The sequence below is a fragment of the Watersipora subatra genome, chromosome 4, assembly GCF_963576615.1.
Source record: "Watersipora subatra chromosome 4, tzWatSuba1.1, whole genome shotgun sequence".
Lineage (NCBI taxonomy): Eukaryota > Metazoa > Bryozoa > Gymnolaemata > Cheilostomatida > Watersiporidae > Watersipora > Watersipora subatra.
In genome coordinates, this window is record NC_088711.1 from 42699606 (window position 1) to 42716998 (window position 17393).

General features: G+C 35.7%; 2 protein-coding genes across 3 annotated transcripts in view; one reads left to right on the top strand and one right to left on the bottom strand.

The window, feature by feature from the left end:
* Window positions 1-291: 291 nt before the first annotated feature.
* LOC137394265 (kelch domain-containing protein 9-like) lies at window positions 292-7466 on the bottom strand. Its single transcript, XM_068080987.1, has 3 exons — window positions 7208-7466; window positions 3910-4122; window positions 292-791 (listed from the first exon to the last, which is right to left on the bottom strand). Exons 1-3 carry the CDS (start codon window positions 7464-7466, stop codon window positions 292-294), a joined length of 972 nt encoding a protein of 323 aa, XP_067937088.1.
* Window positions 7467-7637: 171 nt separating this feature from the next.
* LOC137392896 (inner centromere protein A-like) overlaps window positions 7638-17393 on the top strand; it is a 47951-nt gene continuing 38195 nt past the window's right edge. For both annotated transcript variants that reach the window (XM_068079252.1, XM_068079253.1), the window contains exons 1-3: window positions 7638-7735; window positions 9290-9396; window positions 10218-10370. In XM_068079252.1, the coding sequence (XP_067935353.1) occupies window positions 9304-9396; window positions 10218-10370 (246 nt within the window). In that variant the 5' untranslated portion in view covers window positions 7638-7735; window positions 9290-9303. The remainder of the gene's footprint in view (window positions 7736-9289; window positions 9397-10217; window positions 10371-17393) is intronic.

A 17393-nucleotide genomic window follows, 5' to 3' on the forward strand; every position in this document is an offset into this window, starting at 1 on the left:
AATGTACACTGAATGTTGATATCATTCTCTGCTATGTAATCTTTATTTGATACAAAGCCAGCCAATCATGGAATATTACAGAAAAGGAATGGAGAGGTGTAAAATTAGGGTTATTGAACAGCAACACAGTTCCTGATTTTTAATCATTGATTATAAAAATATTAAACTAGAGTATAACGCCCATTCGAATATATAACATAGTATAAAGTAAATACTGTGTGGCAGTCACTGGGTATAAAGTGTCACACCAAGGTATATCACGTACAGTTGTCTTGGTTTGGCATTGCTTTATCATGTGCTAAAATCAGTGAGGCTTATTTCAAATGTAAGATTTGAAACCTGATTTTTCTCTCCAATACCTCCGTGTACTAAGATCCCATTATTAAAAAGGAAAGCGACATGTCCCGCCCGACCTACTCCAATATTCCCAAGATATTTCCAGGAAAAGTTTTGAGTGCAATCAATAATGTAGAGTTCGGAAACTGGCTCTTTGCTTCGGCCGTCAAATGTTTCCCCTCCAAAGACGAAGCAGAAATCATTGACCATTGTAGCGCTGTGGTTCTTTCTGGCGCATGGTGGTTTGGTCATGGCGCACACAGACTGGAAGGATGGAGCGACTGTTGAGGTCTCGACAAACAATTTTTGAGAGATCCGGTGGAGCTCAAGAAGATGATCACTTCTGCCCCCAACTATGAGTAGTGAGGACCTGAGGCTACTAGTTGTATGGCCTGATCTAGATGCTACTCCTAATGCATACTCCTTGTATTCAAACCTCCTTTTGGATACAGAGCCTGCAAAAGACAATTACTGATCAGAGAAGTTACCGTATTGATAATTTTTGATTACACAACTTAAGTGCTGACACAAATCCCATTAAAGGTTGACTTGCAACAAAATTCACGTTACAGTTATTTGGTATCAAAAGATTCAGCATGTCTTACTCTGTTGTGTTGTAGGTGACAAATTAGTGGAAATGTGATTACAAGCTCTTAAAAACTCGAAAACGAAAAGCAGCCGTAGATTGGAATCTCTTTATTTCTCTGACGTAGTCATGATTGTTTATTTATTGTCTTGTCATGTGATGTTCTAACATGAATTGAAAGGCCAATAAAAAGCTCAATATAAACTTATCGTAGTTTATGACCCGTATCAAATATAGATGCTCGCTATTTTACAGTTTCATTTCGGCTTGATCTAATCGTCAAGTCGTAATCTGATCATGTGACCCAATACTTCGCAAATAATTTTTGCACCACTTTTCGATTATCACAGGTGATCAACAGGCTCATCACGATTATCAGACAATGATATGTACTCCTTCGAGGTAAGGTTAAGAAATTAAATGAATTTTTACGGTAAGTTATAAGATATCACTGCTAAAAGTGACTGAATTACAATGACGATAAAACAGACGCGTAAGAACAATAGACATGGTTTTATTGAATGCGTGAAGTATATTTGTAAAAATATTTCGACGAATAAGGTTGCATGAAAGTGTAAACAGAAACCATCTAACACAGCTACGTCACATTTGAGCCGTTTTGGAAAGCGAATCCAAACTACGGCGGTCTCGTGTGGCTGCGATTAACTGTTCGTTTTTGAGCTTTTAAGAGCTTGTAATCACATTCCCACATATTTTGCACCTACAACACAACAGAGTAAGACATGGTGAATCTTTTGATATCAAATAACTGTAATCTGAATTTTGTTGCAAGTCAAGCTTTAAGCAATGCCTCTAGCTAATGATACATAATTACAAGCTAGGCACAACTTCAATTAATGCACCATAACAGAATCTTCGTATAGATTTTTTTTTAGCAATACTCAAACCGATTGAACAGAACCAGAATAGGTTTTTCCATAAGGTCATATATATTTATTTTAGAGTCGTCTTCACTTCACTGGCCCTCATTTTAATACACTAATCTTAACATACATTGTCACAGAACACAAAACAATGATAAAAAAACATTTTCTTCAAAATTTGATCATCTTCCAGAATGGCACAGGGCTATTTGCATGATAAACTGAAACTTAAGAAAACATTTACGGAAAATACCTGGTTACAAGCAACACAACAATTTTGTTGCAACATGTCTTGAGACAAGTTTAGGTCTATTGCGTACACATGAGACCGAACAGCTGCATAAATAAATATAGATAGATATATTGCAATATTAATATCACACATGAAATAAAAAATAAATAATAATAAAATAATTAAAAAATCAAAATTAAAAAAACTAATGGCACATATTGTATATGGAGCCATAGCCTCACTTCATGATTTCTAAAGTAATCAGTTAGCACTACTAATAAACAATGTAATATTATTAAATATTAATTTAAATATTAAATCAATTGATCAGAACTATGGTAGTCCGCTTTCCAATGACTTTTAGATACTGTTAGATTGCCATCATAAAGCTTAAGTCAAGCTAAATTTGCGCTATCTATTCTAATATAGCTAAATATTCTAATACAAGTAATGCTTTTGTTTAGCTATTTATTAGATAGCCATAGCTGAGGCTTATATAAACTAGGTCTGGAAGGCAACAGTGCAATACATACTATGAGAGTGAATAAACCACATCTTGTGTTATTATTCATACAGGTAACATTTATTACTGTTATACTTTCCTTGTTGTCTCTACATGTTAATGCAATACATACTATGAGAGTGAATAAACCACATCTTGTGTTATTATTCATACAGGAACATAACAGATACGTGAAAAGTAAACTGGCAGATCCCAAATAACCAAAAACGTGTCAAGCAAACACTGATATGTTGAACTTGGGGTCATTAGCAAAAAAGTGCACTGGATTTGATTGTACTCTCAGAATGCCATCAGAACATTAACCTAACAGCTCAGGTTTCAATTGTTTGAACACACCATTCTTGGTCTTCTCTCAATTATGCTATGGGCTATAGAGGGGACTACAGCTGGGCTATAGAGTGATTACTATGAATAAACTTCAAAATGGTCTCACTAGAATTTATTGCTAGTCTCTAGCGTTCCAATAAAGGACTGTAACGAATTGTCGAATATCATTTGAAACAGAGACAACTTTTGCTAGAACCCAGTTACAGTGAGAACTCAGTTACAGTGAGAACTCAGTTACAGTGAGAACCCAGTTACAGTGAGAACCCAGTTACAGTGAGAACCCAGTTACAGTGAGAACTCAGTTACAGTGAGAACCCAGTTAAGTGAGAACCCAGTTACAGTGAGAACCCAGTTACAGTGAGAACCCAGTTACAGTGAGAACTCAGTTACAGTGAGAACTCAGTTACAGTGAGAACTCAGTTACAGTGAGAACCCAGTTACAGTGAGAACCCAGTTACAGTGAGAACCCAGTTACAGTGAGAACTCAGTTACAGTGAGAACTCAGTTACAGTGAGAACCCAGTTACAGTGAGAACCCAGTTACAATGAGAACCCAGTTACAGTGAGAACCCCGTTACAGTGAGAACTCAGTTACAGTGAGAACCCAGTTACAGTGAGAACCCAGTTACAGTGAGAACCCAGTTACAGTGAGAACCCAGTTACAGTGAGAACCCAGTTACAGTGAGAACCCAGTTACAGTGAGAACTCAGTTACAGTGAGAACCCAGTTACAGTGAGAACTCAGTTACAGTGAGAACCCAGTTACAGTGAGAACTCTATAGGCTACACATTAAACTTAACATTATCTGTATCTGAAAGCCTTTTACCGGTACTTAATGTTTTTCTTGAGGTCAAATCCAAAACTAGTTTTTGTCATGCAAATGTGACAATGAAAGATTTTCAATAGCTGTAGACATCATGGCTGCTGTTGTTTAGCCAGAACAGCATATCATTCTAAATTAAAAATTGTATAATTATTTAATGTATGTTTTCTACTAAAAAGTACAATTTAAATTAATAAACCTGAAAGAATGAAAGCATTTCCACTTCGTCTCTGCATCCTTAGACTCCCTTCCCGACCTATGACCAATATATCTCCATTAGACAGAAGGTTGGCTGTATGTGAGCTAAGGCCAGCCCCTATAGGAAAACCAGTAGTTTCGCACTTGTTCCATTCATTTGCTGTAGCGTCATAAATGTGAATGTCGGAGGTGCGCTGCTTGCCATTCCAGCCACCTGAACACAAAGAGAGCATGAAAAGGTAAAGGAAATATCTGTATGTTCATACTTCCATGTGGGTTGTAATACTTTTATCCATGACGAGGTAGTTCTATGCATGCTAAAATATCTCTATGCTTGTTTAGATAATTCTATGCATGTTCACACTCTTAAAAAATAGTCAATATTTTTGGAAAAAATGTTCAGATTCCCCCATGTATGGACAATTACCTCGCAAACACAACTGTGTATGTATTAGAAAATTTATTCCCAAATACTTCTATACATGAAAACACAAATGCTTCTCTGAATGTCCCGATACACCTACTCATCTTCAAATATAGCGGATTTATTTATCTTAAATGACTAAAAACACGCATTAGATAACAGGTCGATAATTAGGTTAATAATCTTTACTATAATAAGAGACGTGTTTTTCTGATGCCAAGCTTAGAAGTTAAAAAAGATGGCTTTCAACAGGATTCGAACTAAGAACTTTCATCTCGGTAGACCGCCACGTCATACGCGCACCAATCGACCACCATCCCACATTTTGGAATTGGTGTGCGGTTAGACATTACGCCTGTTCTATCTCTGAACGGCCGGATTGACTGAGGACTGGCCAATAATAAAGCTTTAAATAATTTTGCATATAAGTCTTTAGCAACACTTCAAGTCTACAGGTCAATATAGAAGATGTTTATCAATTACCAACAGGCCTAAAATTTGTCAATGAAATTATGTTGAGTCTTCATTGAAAAAACTGAATGCAAATAGAACTACAGGATTAAATTCTATTCCAGCAGAGTTGGTGAAAATTGCAGCACCTGCTTTGGCTGATCCTCTAGCTCATATTATAAATACTAGCTTACAGTTAGGTATATTCCCTGACAGCCTTGAAATAGCGATAGTGAAACCTTTGTTAAAAAAAGAGTTTGCCAAAGCTTTTATCAAATTACAGACCAATATTTATATTGCCCGCTTTTAGTAAATTTTTGAGAAATTTTTCAATATGGAAATATCTGAATATTTTGAAAATAATAATATTCTTATGACAAAACAATTTGGTTTTAGAAAAATCAAAGCACTAGCCAAGCATTAACTGAGCTTACAAATAAAGCTTCATCTGCAATGAACCATGGCAGAGCAGTACTAGGGATATTTCTTGATTTTAATAAAGCATTTGAGACTATTGACTACCAGATACTTATTGTCCAATTGAAGGCAATGCATTTTTCATCGTCTTTCATTTACTGGAGAAAGCTACATAGAATACAATAAAATACATATAGAAAACAGGTAACCTTTACCAATAACCCTAAATCTAACTTTTCAAGTATAAATTGTGGCACTCCTCAGGGTTCTATCCTGGGTCCAACTTTAGTCTTAATATATATTAATGATCTTGTGTTATCTACTAATCATTTAAAATCTATTCTATATTAATTTTTCGAGTCTAGTAATTTGAATAACGAAATAGATATGGTTAATAATGAACTAAAAATAATTGAACAATAGTGTAAAACAAAGAAACTAACTGTAAACATGAACAAAACAAAGTACATTGTAATGAGAAATTACCAAAACAAAGTTGAATTAGCAAAACCAACAAAAATTATTTGATTTGGAGTTTCAGGAGACATCCTCTATAAAATCATTAGGAACTTATTGGGACAGATACCTGGTATGGGTTGCACCCATTGACAAGCTAAAGATGCAGATAAGATCAATGCCGAGTTGATAAGCAAATGTTCCAAATATTTACCTGGGAGTGTCATGAGGCCAATATACAACATATTAATTCTAAAAGTAGTTACTGTCTTGAGTCATGGGGAAATGCTCCATTTTGTTATTTAACAAAATGAACGAAGCATTAATATTTACATATTAATATTTAAGAAAAATATTAATATTTTAAAAGCATCTACTGCGCATAATATTTGATAAGCCACCACTCACTTCATTTCAGTCCCTGTTTGTTCAGCTTTTTGTGCTGCCTGTTGATAAACATTACAAGTACAAAATTCTCTTGATAGTACATTCAAAATTTTATTCAAATGATTATGCAGTAACAGAGTTTCTCACTATAATACTAGATTTTGAAAATCAGCCCACCATTACCAATATTTTATAAGTTGCTTCCAGCCAAAAACAATTCAATATAGATTTTCATCACAATGGAACAATCTCCCAATATGCTTATGCAAAATTTCAAAACTCAGTAGCTTTATAAGAGATGTCAAGAGCCACTTGTTAAGCCTAATGAAGACCGACATACTATTTGATGAAATGGTGAATCTTGTGTTGTCTTCATTGCTGATTTATGCCAACTTCTTTGGACCCAGTACCTCGACTATCTGCAGCGCTATTGTGCATGTGGGCCTCATCATATCTTAATATGTAGGAATTAGGCTTGAATTTATTTTGTTTCAATTAATCAATATTGTAACTACGTGTACGTATATTTATTTTTCACCTAATGTTATATTTTCCCTAATACATGAAATAAAACACACACTGACACACCTCTTAAGCCAAACTTTTCTATCGCCAGTTAATAGCTACGGAAATCTTGGTATGTGTCTAAAAGTATCACCTGTACAAATAACTTTATTTTAACTGAAACTGAGAAATAACTGTAATTGACCATAAAAGCAAAATAAATTATGATAGCTGAATTGATATGTGTAAACCAGATGATATAAGAAATCTTCAGAGCTGATACAAAACTACACATTTTTAGGCTCAAATGCTTTATTGCAGCTTAAGCTTACTAAAGGTTTTTAAATGAATTGTAACTGCACAAATTAGTTGATTATTAAAAAGTTAGCCGACCAATAACTTAGCAAATCTTCTTACAAATCGTGATTTTGTGTAATGATAATTACGCAACTATGTTATGTCCGACACCAGGCTGCTATAGTGACAACTATAAAAATGGAAAATCTTAAACTCTATAACATGTTGATTCTCTTTCCAGCTTTTGAGTTTTTAAGTCAAGATACTTTATTCAACATTCACGTTAGAGTAGAGCACAAAAATCCCCTAATTCTATTGCTGATTAACAAGCAAGCAGCAAACAAAACGTACTGAATGTCCATACCTATAAAAATTATTTGGTTATCTCCAAATGAAACACAGACATGGTGACTCAAGGAAGGACCATATGAATTAACTAGTTCCCATCTTCGCGAAGATGCTAGATATTTGTATAAATTTGTACAAGGTTCAGTACTTCTAGCTTTAGATACACCTCCATGTAAGTAGACTACATCTCCAATAACACATCCAGCCGCAAAAGCCACAAGTGGCCCATCAGCTGACTGATTTGTATGGGCCAAGGTTTTTGCTACGCCGGCCATGCACTCGTGAAGACCTGGACGGATAGTCAACAGCAAGTTTCCAAGGAAAGTTTTGACGAGAAAGGCTCTGAAAAAGCTCGCTAAAATGTTAACTACGATTGGTCAATTTGACTTAAACACGCCCATAACTTCATTGGCGGTTGCGCTTGTGAAGTCAATCGCTTTGCGAGAGCCAGCGCAGTCATAAAAAATATATTATATATTAGTAATTTAATTGTATATACTGGGTAGTGTGAAGTTGCCAAGGATCGCATGAACTTTTACTTTTGGTAGGATGGAGTTGAATTTTGGATAGTAGGGAGTTCTACAGGAAAAAGTAAACATGCTCGTAGAAATATGATGCGAAAGTATAAAAATATATAAATTAGGTTAATGTAAACTATGTCTAGTGTAAGTTATGTCGCATAGTTTTATTGCTCACCCTACCACCAAATCTGCACTTTTACATATGTGTTTGTGTATGTTAGGGTACATAAAAACATTGTTTACTCTATCTTAATTTGGCTTTTGCACATGATTCAAGTTTTTATTTTAAATTTTTTACGTGGTTTATAAAGAGCATTTCATGTTATATGTAAGTACTTGAAGTATACATAAGTTTTTTGGGCACTGTAATGGATTAAATAAATGACAGCGTATTTTAGAATACGAACTTTATTTACGAGCAGTGCACGAAGCCAATAAGACACTAGAAAATATGATAAAGGTGATTAGGCCTACTGTCAATGAAGGAAAAAATCAAATGGTAGTTTTCTCATCCGAGTAGTGTGGCAGCGCGGATCAACTGTCTCACTCAATCTTTTACAATTATGCCTGGAGGGCTGGCGAGTAGGGATATGACAGCTTGAATGCTGTTTTTGAGTGCTTGACCCTGAGCACATAATTTGCACACATCAATTCTGGATAGATGTTTAGCTCTGTAATGTTCGCCATATACAACCGCTCGGTATAGGATTTTATCCATGGGTATATGATACGGAGGCAGGGGGGCTTTGATGCCTCTCTAGTAGGTCTTTTGATTGTTGTGAAACACGAGTATACCAAGCTGGAGCTGCATAAGACAGTATTGGAATAATACATCGTTGATAAAATCTTACAAAGCTTTTTATTGTCAGGATGTGAGCTTCAATATTAAATGGTTTCAATATGTTAAGCAAATATCACCAATTAGAAAATACTTACTAGTATGCTTGACAGTCCCATGCACCGTGAGATATCGTAATCAGTATAGGCATAATTAATTCATATTATGGCAAGGCGGCCAAGTGGTGTAGTGGTTAGTGCATGGGTTGTAATCTAGAGTATCCGAGTTCAACTCTCATGCGAGGTAATTTCTTTCCCAAAGCTCTCAGCATGGCTTTGGACAGACGGACAGACATTGCTCTTATTATAGTAAAGATTAACTTCGCATGTTAATATTTGACTGTATTGCAATTGTTCACATCAACCTAGTGGGACATGCATAAATATTTTGTTTGATTTTCATCAACATAAATACTGCATCTTGTAATGATCCTCATCAATCTTGAATAGCTTGCCTAAAACTAAATGACAAATGGCAAAGTGCATGCCGCATAACATATTTTTCATTTGTTAGTGTTTCTCTGATTGTTTTCATTCTTGTATCGTTTTGATTACAAATACGCCATGTGTTAATTCAGTATTATCGTTGGCTATCTATAATGAATTCTATTGGTAAATGCTTTGGATTCATTATATGTAGGTAAGTCTCAAGCATATCGATTGTGATTGTAAATGTTTATACAAATGCCAAGATCAGTTGATCGCACAAGTTCTAATGTTCAGTTATGATCATTTTGTAGTTTTAGTTTGGAATATGGACGACTCTCACATGATGCTTCGAAGTTCATTACGAGCAAGTGTTTCTGTTTCGCAGGCTTCACAACTTTACAAGAAAAAATGCTGTCAGGTAAAGTGGACAAGAGTGTGTGGATGGATTGAGGGTGTGTGCTTTAGAAACATTGTCGAACACCTGCTTAGAAATGCCATTTTGTGTGCTTTTTCCTATCTCAGACCTCAAGGAGCTGACAATGTTTTGGTCGTAAACAAATTGGAAGTATCAGCCACAAAATGAAAGGCATTTACTCTAGACAATTTTTTTAGTGGCTTTATAATTTTTTATTTCCAATAGAATTGCACACTGTTAGTAACTTGTCACACCGATTGCACCTGTAGTGATCCTCACCAAACTTGAATAGTTGCCTAAAACTAATTGACCAATGATAAAGTGCATGTCGCATAACGTATTTCTCACTTGTTAGTGTTGCTCTGATTGTTTTCATTCTTGTGTAGTTTTGATTTTGAGTAGGTCATGTGTTAATTCAGTGTTATCGTTGGCTCTATATAATGAATTATATTGGTAAATGCTTTGGATTGGTTATAAATAGGTAAGCCTCAAGCATATCGATCTTTGTCATATATAGTTGCATAAGTCGTATGTCACAATTGTCTGGCATAAAGTCGCTTCGTCACACGTTACAAACTGATAGTTTTTTACATTTAATTAGTTATACAAAGACATGGAAGTCTTTCTAACCACTTAACACACGATTATGTCAAAAGACAGTTTTAAATTTTTAGATCTTGTTTTAAGCTTTCTCGAAATGTCCTATTTCGCAGTGACTTCTTATAAACCAGTTGCTTGTGTGCTCCTGTTTATTCTCTGATTATCAATAGTAAGTTATACATAACCGCTGTATTTAGTTCTGGTTGTCATCGCTGTGTTTATAGTCAGCATGTGAAGCGACCATTGATAGAACTCTAGATTCTGTGATGGAAAGGTTAACAGCAGGAGATATTCTGATGAACTCTACTGCTGCATCCCTTGTCGAGGAGCCATATGAAAGTGATACCAGTTATGAAGCCGATCGAACCCTTATAGATGTGAGTCTTTAGTTTTAGCAGTATCGTCATGTATTTTACTTCATATAACTAAAGCTTCGGGATTTTCAAAATTCACCAGATGATTTGATATTGCAAATTTGCCATATCAAATCGCGATATATCAAAAATCATCTGTTTATAGACGATTCATAATATATCGCGGTATTATTATGTAAAAAAGACTTGTAAATTTTTGTTAAGATTTATGTGTATATTTTAACTTGAAAAGACTGTATTGTGTTCTATTGACGACTTGGCGTATTGGTCAAATCATCAATTTGAAACATTTATTTCATAAATGCCAGTGCACGTGAAAGTCCTTAGAATGAGTGTATTACTTGTATGAGACAAAAAGGTCCATGTGTTTCATTGTCAGTATCGTTCACTCTGAAAATTAACAGGTATGAGATAAATCACCATTACACAATTGTATCGTTTATATGATTGGCGATATCTCTTTAAAGGTTGACTTGCAACAAAATTTACATTACAGTTATTTGGTATCAAAAGATTCACCATGTCTTACTCTGCTGTGTTGTAGGTGCAAAATCTGTAGAAATGTGATTACAAGCCCTTAAAAGCTCAAAAACGAATAGTTAATCGCAGCCATCATGAAAACGCCGTAGTTTGGAATCTCTTTATTTCGATGACGTACTCAAACATTGTGGTTATTGTTTTAATACATGATATTATCACGTGAAATTAGAGGCCAATAAAAGGCTCTATAAAACGTGTCGTAGCACTAGTTGATGATAAACACTTCGGGTCCTACCGGAAAGCCCGTATCAAATATAGATGCTTGCTACTTTACAGTTTCGCTTCAGCCTGGTCTAATCATCTAGTCGTAATCTGATCATGTGACCCATACTTCTTGCCGAATGGCGCAAACAATTTCTGCAGCATTTTTCGACTGTCACAGGTGACCACCAGGCTGGTCATGTTTATCAGAGGATGATATGCACTCCTTCGAGCTAAGGTTACAGAATTAAATTAATTTTTACAGTAGGTTTTGAGATATCAGTGCTCAAAGTGACAGCATTAAAATGATGATGAAATAAACGCGTAGGGACAATAGACATGGTTTTATTGAATGCATGAAGTATACTTATGAAAATATTTCGACGAATGAAATGTAAACGAAGTCATCGTGTTCAACTACATCCCATTTGAGCCGTTTTGGAAAGGGATTCCAAACTACGGCGTTTTCGTGATGGCTGCGATTAACTGTTCGTTTTTGAGCTTTTAAGAGCTTGTAATCACATTTCCAGACATTTTGCAGCTACAACACAGCAGAGTAAGACATGGTGAATCTTTTGATAACAAATAACTGTAATGTGAGTTTTGTTGCAAGTCAACCTTTAAATGTTGACAATTTTCAAATTCTCTACTATCAAAATCGCCATCAAACAATTAACTCGCGAAGTTTTAAATATAACGCATTTACTTATGTATAAATAAGTCTCTGAGTCTTTATATGTGAGTGTAATCTGTGGAAATGGATGATATAATATATTCTACAGCATGTATTCTGAGCATAATCTATAACAATAAAAAATTCTGCCCAACTCTAAAAATTCTAATAACTGCCTCGGTTGAGTGCTTGTTATAATATTGGTTCCGAAGTGTTCATATTACTTCAATGAACTACAGCAAAATATGGTATATTAAGTTGCCTGCTCTTTTGTTATGGATTCTAATCTTCGTGTATGTAAAGGAAGATAATTAAATAATTTTGGGCATTATAATTTACCGATATGTCTTGTTTCACTGCGTTTGCTTGAGTCTCTGTGAACACTTGTCTGAGTCTGTATTCTAATAATCATTTGGTCACCTTCTAAGGGATTATGATCGCCTTCCACTCTCCCTAATACTGTCATGTTGTATAATCAAACGTTCTTTTGGTGTGCGGTTTATGCGTTATATAATCTGTTCCCGACGCTCCTAAAATGTGGTCCAACCTCAGTGCCATACTAGACAGCTTTTGCTATTTTAAACTGCAGTTAAAACTGATCTGCCATGAGAATATTTTGGACTAGGACACTGTAGTCTAGTCAACAGTCTCAAAGAGCCTAGCTATGGTGCAGAAAGTTTTCAGATCTTAGAGATTATAAAACCATTGCTAGAAGTTTTTTAAATATGTTTGTGTCTTTTCTAAAACATGTTTAATTTTCCCATTTGCATAGAGAATAATCAGATTCCTAAATGTATGTGGGCCAGAAAAGCCTTGGCCTGTCTAGTCTGTGCAAAAGTTCGGCGTTGCTTTGCTCTAATAAGTTATAGAGCAGTCTTCATTTAAGATGCTTTGGGATTTCCAACTTGTACTCTACTCGGGTACAAATCGAAATTATTTGTTTTTGACTGAAGATATGACATGAGTAATTATTGGGATCTATCTGAAAACCTTGAGTTATCCTCTATATATAGAGGATAACTAAGGTTTCTAGAAAGATTATCCTCAATATACATGTAATGTATATATAGGGAATAATCTTTCTGGAAACCTTAGTGTCCAGAAAGATTACCCAGAAATCCTAGTTTACATCTATATACATGTAATGTATATACTGTAGAGGATAGTTATGGACCATTTACTATGAAAAATGTGTTCGGTAAATGATAAAACTATTATTATTGGATTTGGGATTTCTTATTCATTGTAGAACTTACTATGTTGGTTTTTAACTAATCGTTGAAAGTGTGTATATACACATTCTATTGAAAGTGTGTATATATACAAATTCAATTGAATGTGTATATATACACTTTCAATGATAAGTCATCAACATAGTATTTCATCAATTGTGTTATCAGTTCCAAATCCAATAGTAATAAGTTTAGCATTCACCAAACAGATTTGTCATGGTAAATGGTCGGTTATAGTGAATGTAAATTTTAACGTAGGTCTTCGGGCACATTAGACCATTAGGGTACAGTAAACGCCCCTATAATGTGAAGCTATATGCATATCAACCATGAATAAGCCCTCACATTTTTATACAATTGTGAAGGATGCATTATTGGAATCTGTATTATAACACTGAATTAAACTGAATATAAACTGAATATAAACTGAATTATTATAACACTGTATACATACTCTATATACAACCAATATGTACATCCCATGCATATACCGCTTATGTATGCCATGTATGACATACGGTTACCAGTATCGCCTGCTACATATAGCAGCCATTCATACTATATCTTAGATATTAGCCTAAGAATTATTCCATGCAAGCATGAGTAATACATGTATATTGTTATTACTATGTTTTACTAGTACCTTGGCATTCCGGTGCACCATGGGAAATTATCAGGTGTACTAACTATCTGCACAATTATTCCAAAATTAGTTAAGGCTGTCGATTGACGCAAGGGTTTTAGTTTCGATCAAGCGAGCTGAACGTTGCGAGTTCAAATCCTCTATAGAGCAAATCTTTGTTCCCAACTTCTACCCGTAGCCTCGGACGGACAAGCACGGCTCTTATTATAGTAAAGTTTTATTATTATATTTATTATTATATACTATTATTATTATTTACTATTATTATCTATTATATTTATTATGTGTGTATGTCAGCTTATGTGTTAACCATCATCGTTATAAAACAGGTGACAAAATGTAGACTAGTTCTTTTATTTGATCAAGTTTTTAAATTTAATATCCAAGGTTCTCGTTGCAGTTTGTAATTACATCAAACATAACTATCTAGGGAAAGTGATGGTAGTATTCACTCGATTCATTTCCTGGTGATCGAAAGTCTATACGCTCATAGTTTCTCTATGAGCTTTCTCGATACTCTAGTCTTATGCTCTATGCTATGCTGCCCTAATTTGGCAAAACCTAATACATGTATCTCACTAAAATATTGTTTTTATTGCCTACTGAGAGTCATTATAATTTTACCACATATTGCTAAGTATTGCTATTGCTAATGTATCTGTTGCTACCTTGTTGACAATTACCCGGACCAAGTTTCACTGAATTAACCCCATTGTCCTGCTTTCTAATCCATTGCGAGTTGTTATGCCTGCTAATATTCCCACACCATTATTATATAATACTCTTGCAAGAGGCATTATCAGCTGCTAATAGGTTTTGCCTGCACATTTTGAAGACAATGAGCATTTCTTTGTGAAGGGCAATATCTTCGATTGTTACCATCTTTCCGATGAAATTACCGATTGAATTTTTTTAGCTGGTGCCAGCTGCAGATATAAGTAAAGCTATTTACACTCAGTTTGTCATTACATCTTGATCTGAGCTCGAAGCGTCATGTCTTCACCTCGCCGCTACTCCTAAGTCCAAACGTAGGCGCTCTCTAGAGGACAAACTAAGGCATGAAGTGGAGAGGCACAAAATGAGATTTCCATGCAGCTGCCCTAAACGCTGTAGCGAAAGAGTACATTCTAGATCAAGAGTGAAAATCTATAGATTTTTGGAAGCTCGGCTACTTAGAAATAAAAAACTTTATACATCATAGCGTAGAAAGACTGGAAGCTAATACTAAGACATTATCATCAAGGAATCGATCGGTGAGTTCAGAAACTTTTCACTTTTCAAAATATAGTATTAATAGTGTAAATATTCTATATTTTGCAACGAAACTGCACAGGCTTGTGTCCAGTGTTAAAGCAGTGAAAAATAGTGAAAAGGAAACATGTAACAGAGCATCAACATATTGCTGCGAGTCCTAGTGTTTTAGCAATTGCAAGCGTTTTACTTAGCTAAAGATTGTTCAATTGTGACATGATATGCTGTCTTTTGGCAATAGTTTTTCTTTTGATGGTTTGTTTTGTTGTCAGGCATATTACATCTCCCATCTCACTGATGAAAAGGGATGACAGCAATTTGTCTGTAAAGAGTTCTATCTTGCAACGATTGGATACAGCAATACTTCTTGTGTAGTGCTGCATGCTAAAGACGGAGCAACATCCAGCGTCTCACCTCCCCCAGATTCTCGAGGAGGGCGACATGGAGCTGACAAAGATCTGCATCAAGTGATCAACAATTACATCAAAAGCTACAACCTGTGCATATCTCATTAGAGGAGGGAACATGCCCCACATCGGCTCTATATTCCCCATAAAATTTCTATTAGAGATATGCTTTCCGATTATAATTCAAAGCACCAAGACCAGCCCATCCATTATTCGACATATCAGCGGCGCATACAAGCTCTTAACATCAGCCTCAGCAAACTGGGAGAGGAGCAGGACGAGCTCTGCGAGTCTCTTTGTTGACTCTGGTACCACGTTCCGCAAGAAGGGGGGTCATCTTGCTCGTGCTCGGGAAGCGAAACAAGAATGTGAAAATGATGGCAGCGCAGTAGAATCTACAAAAGAGGTTCGATCGATGGACTTGCAGAAAGTTAAAATGCCTCCTCGGCTGCCGGGATTCAAGTCAGCATGCTTCACTAAAAGTCTGGTCACTTTCCATCATACTTTCGCACCGATTGGCAAATACACCACGACTATGAAGCCCATCTCTGTAGTGTGGCACGATGCTATATCTGGGGGGAAGTGCGAGGATATCGCATCCGCTGTAATATCTGCTGTGCACCAAGATTGTGATCAGCAAGAATTGATCTACTTTATGGACAACTGCGGCGGCCAAAATAAAAACTACACGCTGTTCACTGTTCACGTCATTGATCAAACTGGTGAACAGTCAGAATATTTCTGCACAGACAATAACTCTAAAATATCTAGAAGCTGGTCATACATTTATGTCTGCTGACAGTTGCCACGTTCGCTCGAGTAAAACGCCAAATGAAAAAAATGGTTAATGTTTGCGACATGGATGATTTTGTGAAATGCGTGGAAGCCGCTGCCGGGTGCAAAGTAATTAGAATGGCAGCTGCTAATTTCAAAAAGCACCAGAACATCAAAACACTGTCAAACCCCGGCAGCAAAACCGTCCCATGGTAGCTGAGATTCGGCAACTACAGATTCGCCGGGGTAGCAAAATTTTGTACTACAAGAAGCTGCATACAGACAACGAATGGTCTGACTTTGACTACCTGAAGTCAAAGTACGATATATCAGCCACCGTGGACAGCAACCTGACTCCTAAAGGTATTTCGCAGTCTAAAAAGAATGACATCGTAACTAATCTCTGTAAATATATGCCGAGTTCTCGCCTAACTTTCTACACGACCATCTCCACGAGCGATGCCGCGGATTTAATTGATAATCTCGATTAATTTTGCCTGAACATGATGTAGAACTGTAATATTCTTTTAACCATATATTTTGTCCCTTTGTGTCAAACTTACTCTATTTTCTTTTATTGTAATCTTAATCGGTGGAAGGATATTAAAACCTATTAAAATTAAATACATATCTCTCTCAACAGCTTTCCAGAAACATAAATTTTATATCATCTAGCATTGAAAAACAGCGAAGTTTAATGTTTTATTAGCCATAGCAATGACAGTAGCTTCTTCTACATTACCTTGCACAAAGCACTGCTAATTGTCTTCAAAATGTGCAGGCGAAACCTATTACCAGCTGATGATGCCTTTTGCCAGAATATTATCTAACAATGGTGTGGGAATATTAGCAGGCATAACAACCCACAATGGATTAGCAGGCAGGGCAATGAGATTAAGCTAGTCAAACTTTGTCCGGGTAATTGCCAGCTAGCTAGAGGTAGAATCTTTATCAATAGGCAACAAAATTATAATCAATGTTAGCAGGCTGTAAAACAGAAAAAAATTGATGAAATAATACTGTCCTGAGCAAGCAAAACGCCCTATCTTGATCTTTGTAAATTGTTCAGCACAAGCACAAATGCGTTTTGGTAGAGCCTGGCATCGGTATTAGCAGTGTTTCAATTATTTTTTTCTGATTTATTATGGTGAGATATCAAACAATCTTTACTAGAAAGTTTTTTTTGGTTAAATTTCAAAATCAAAGGAGTTATTTCAGTTAGGGTGTTTTGATTGCCTAAATTAACAATTTGCTATGCTAGCACTAAGCAATCAAAACGCCTTATCACGGCAGATAGGGCGTTTT

Excerpts from the sequence above, each read along its gene's own strand:
- LOC137394265 (XM_068080987.1), bottom strand. The coding sequence starts at position 7,466 with ATGGCCGGCGTAGCAAAAACCTTGGCCCATACAAATCAGTCAGCTGAT. Across the intron at positions 4,123-7,207 it reads TAACCAAATAATTTTTATAG|GTGGCTGGAATGGCAAGCAG; the intron begins GTATGGACATTC and ends CTTTGTGTTCAG. Across the intron at positions 792-3,909 it reads AAATGCTTTCATTCTTTCAG|GCTCTGTATCCAAAAGGAGG; the intron begins GTTTATTAATTT and ends TGTCTTTTGCAG.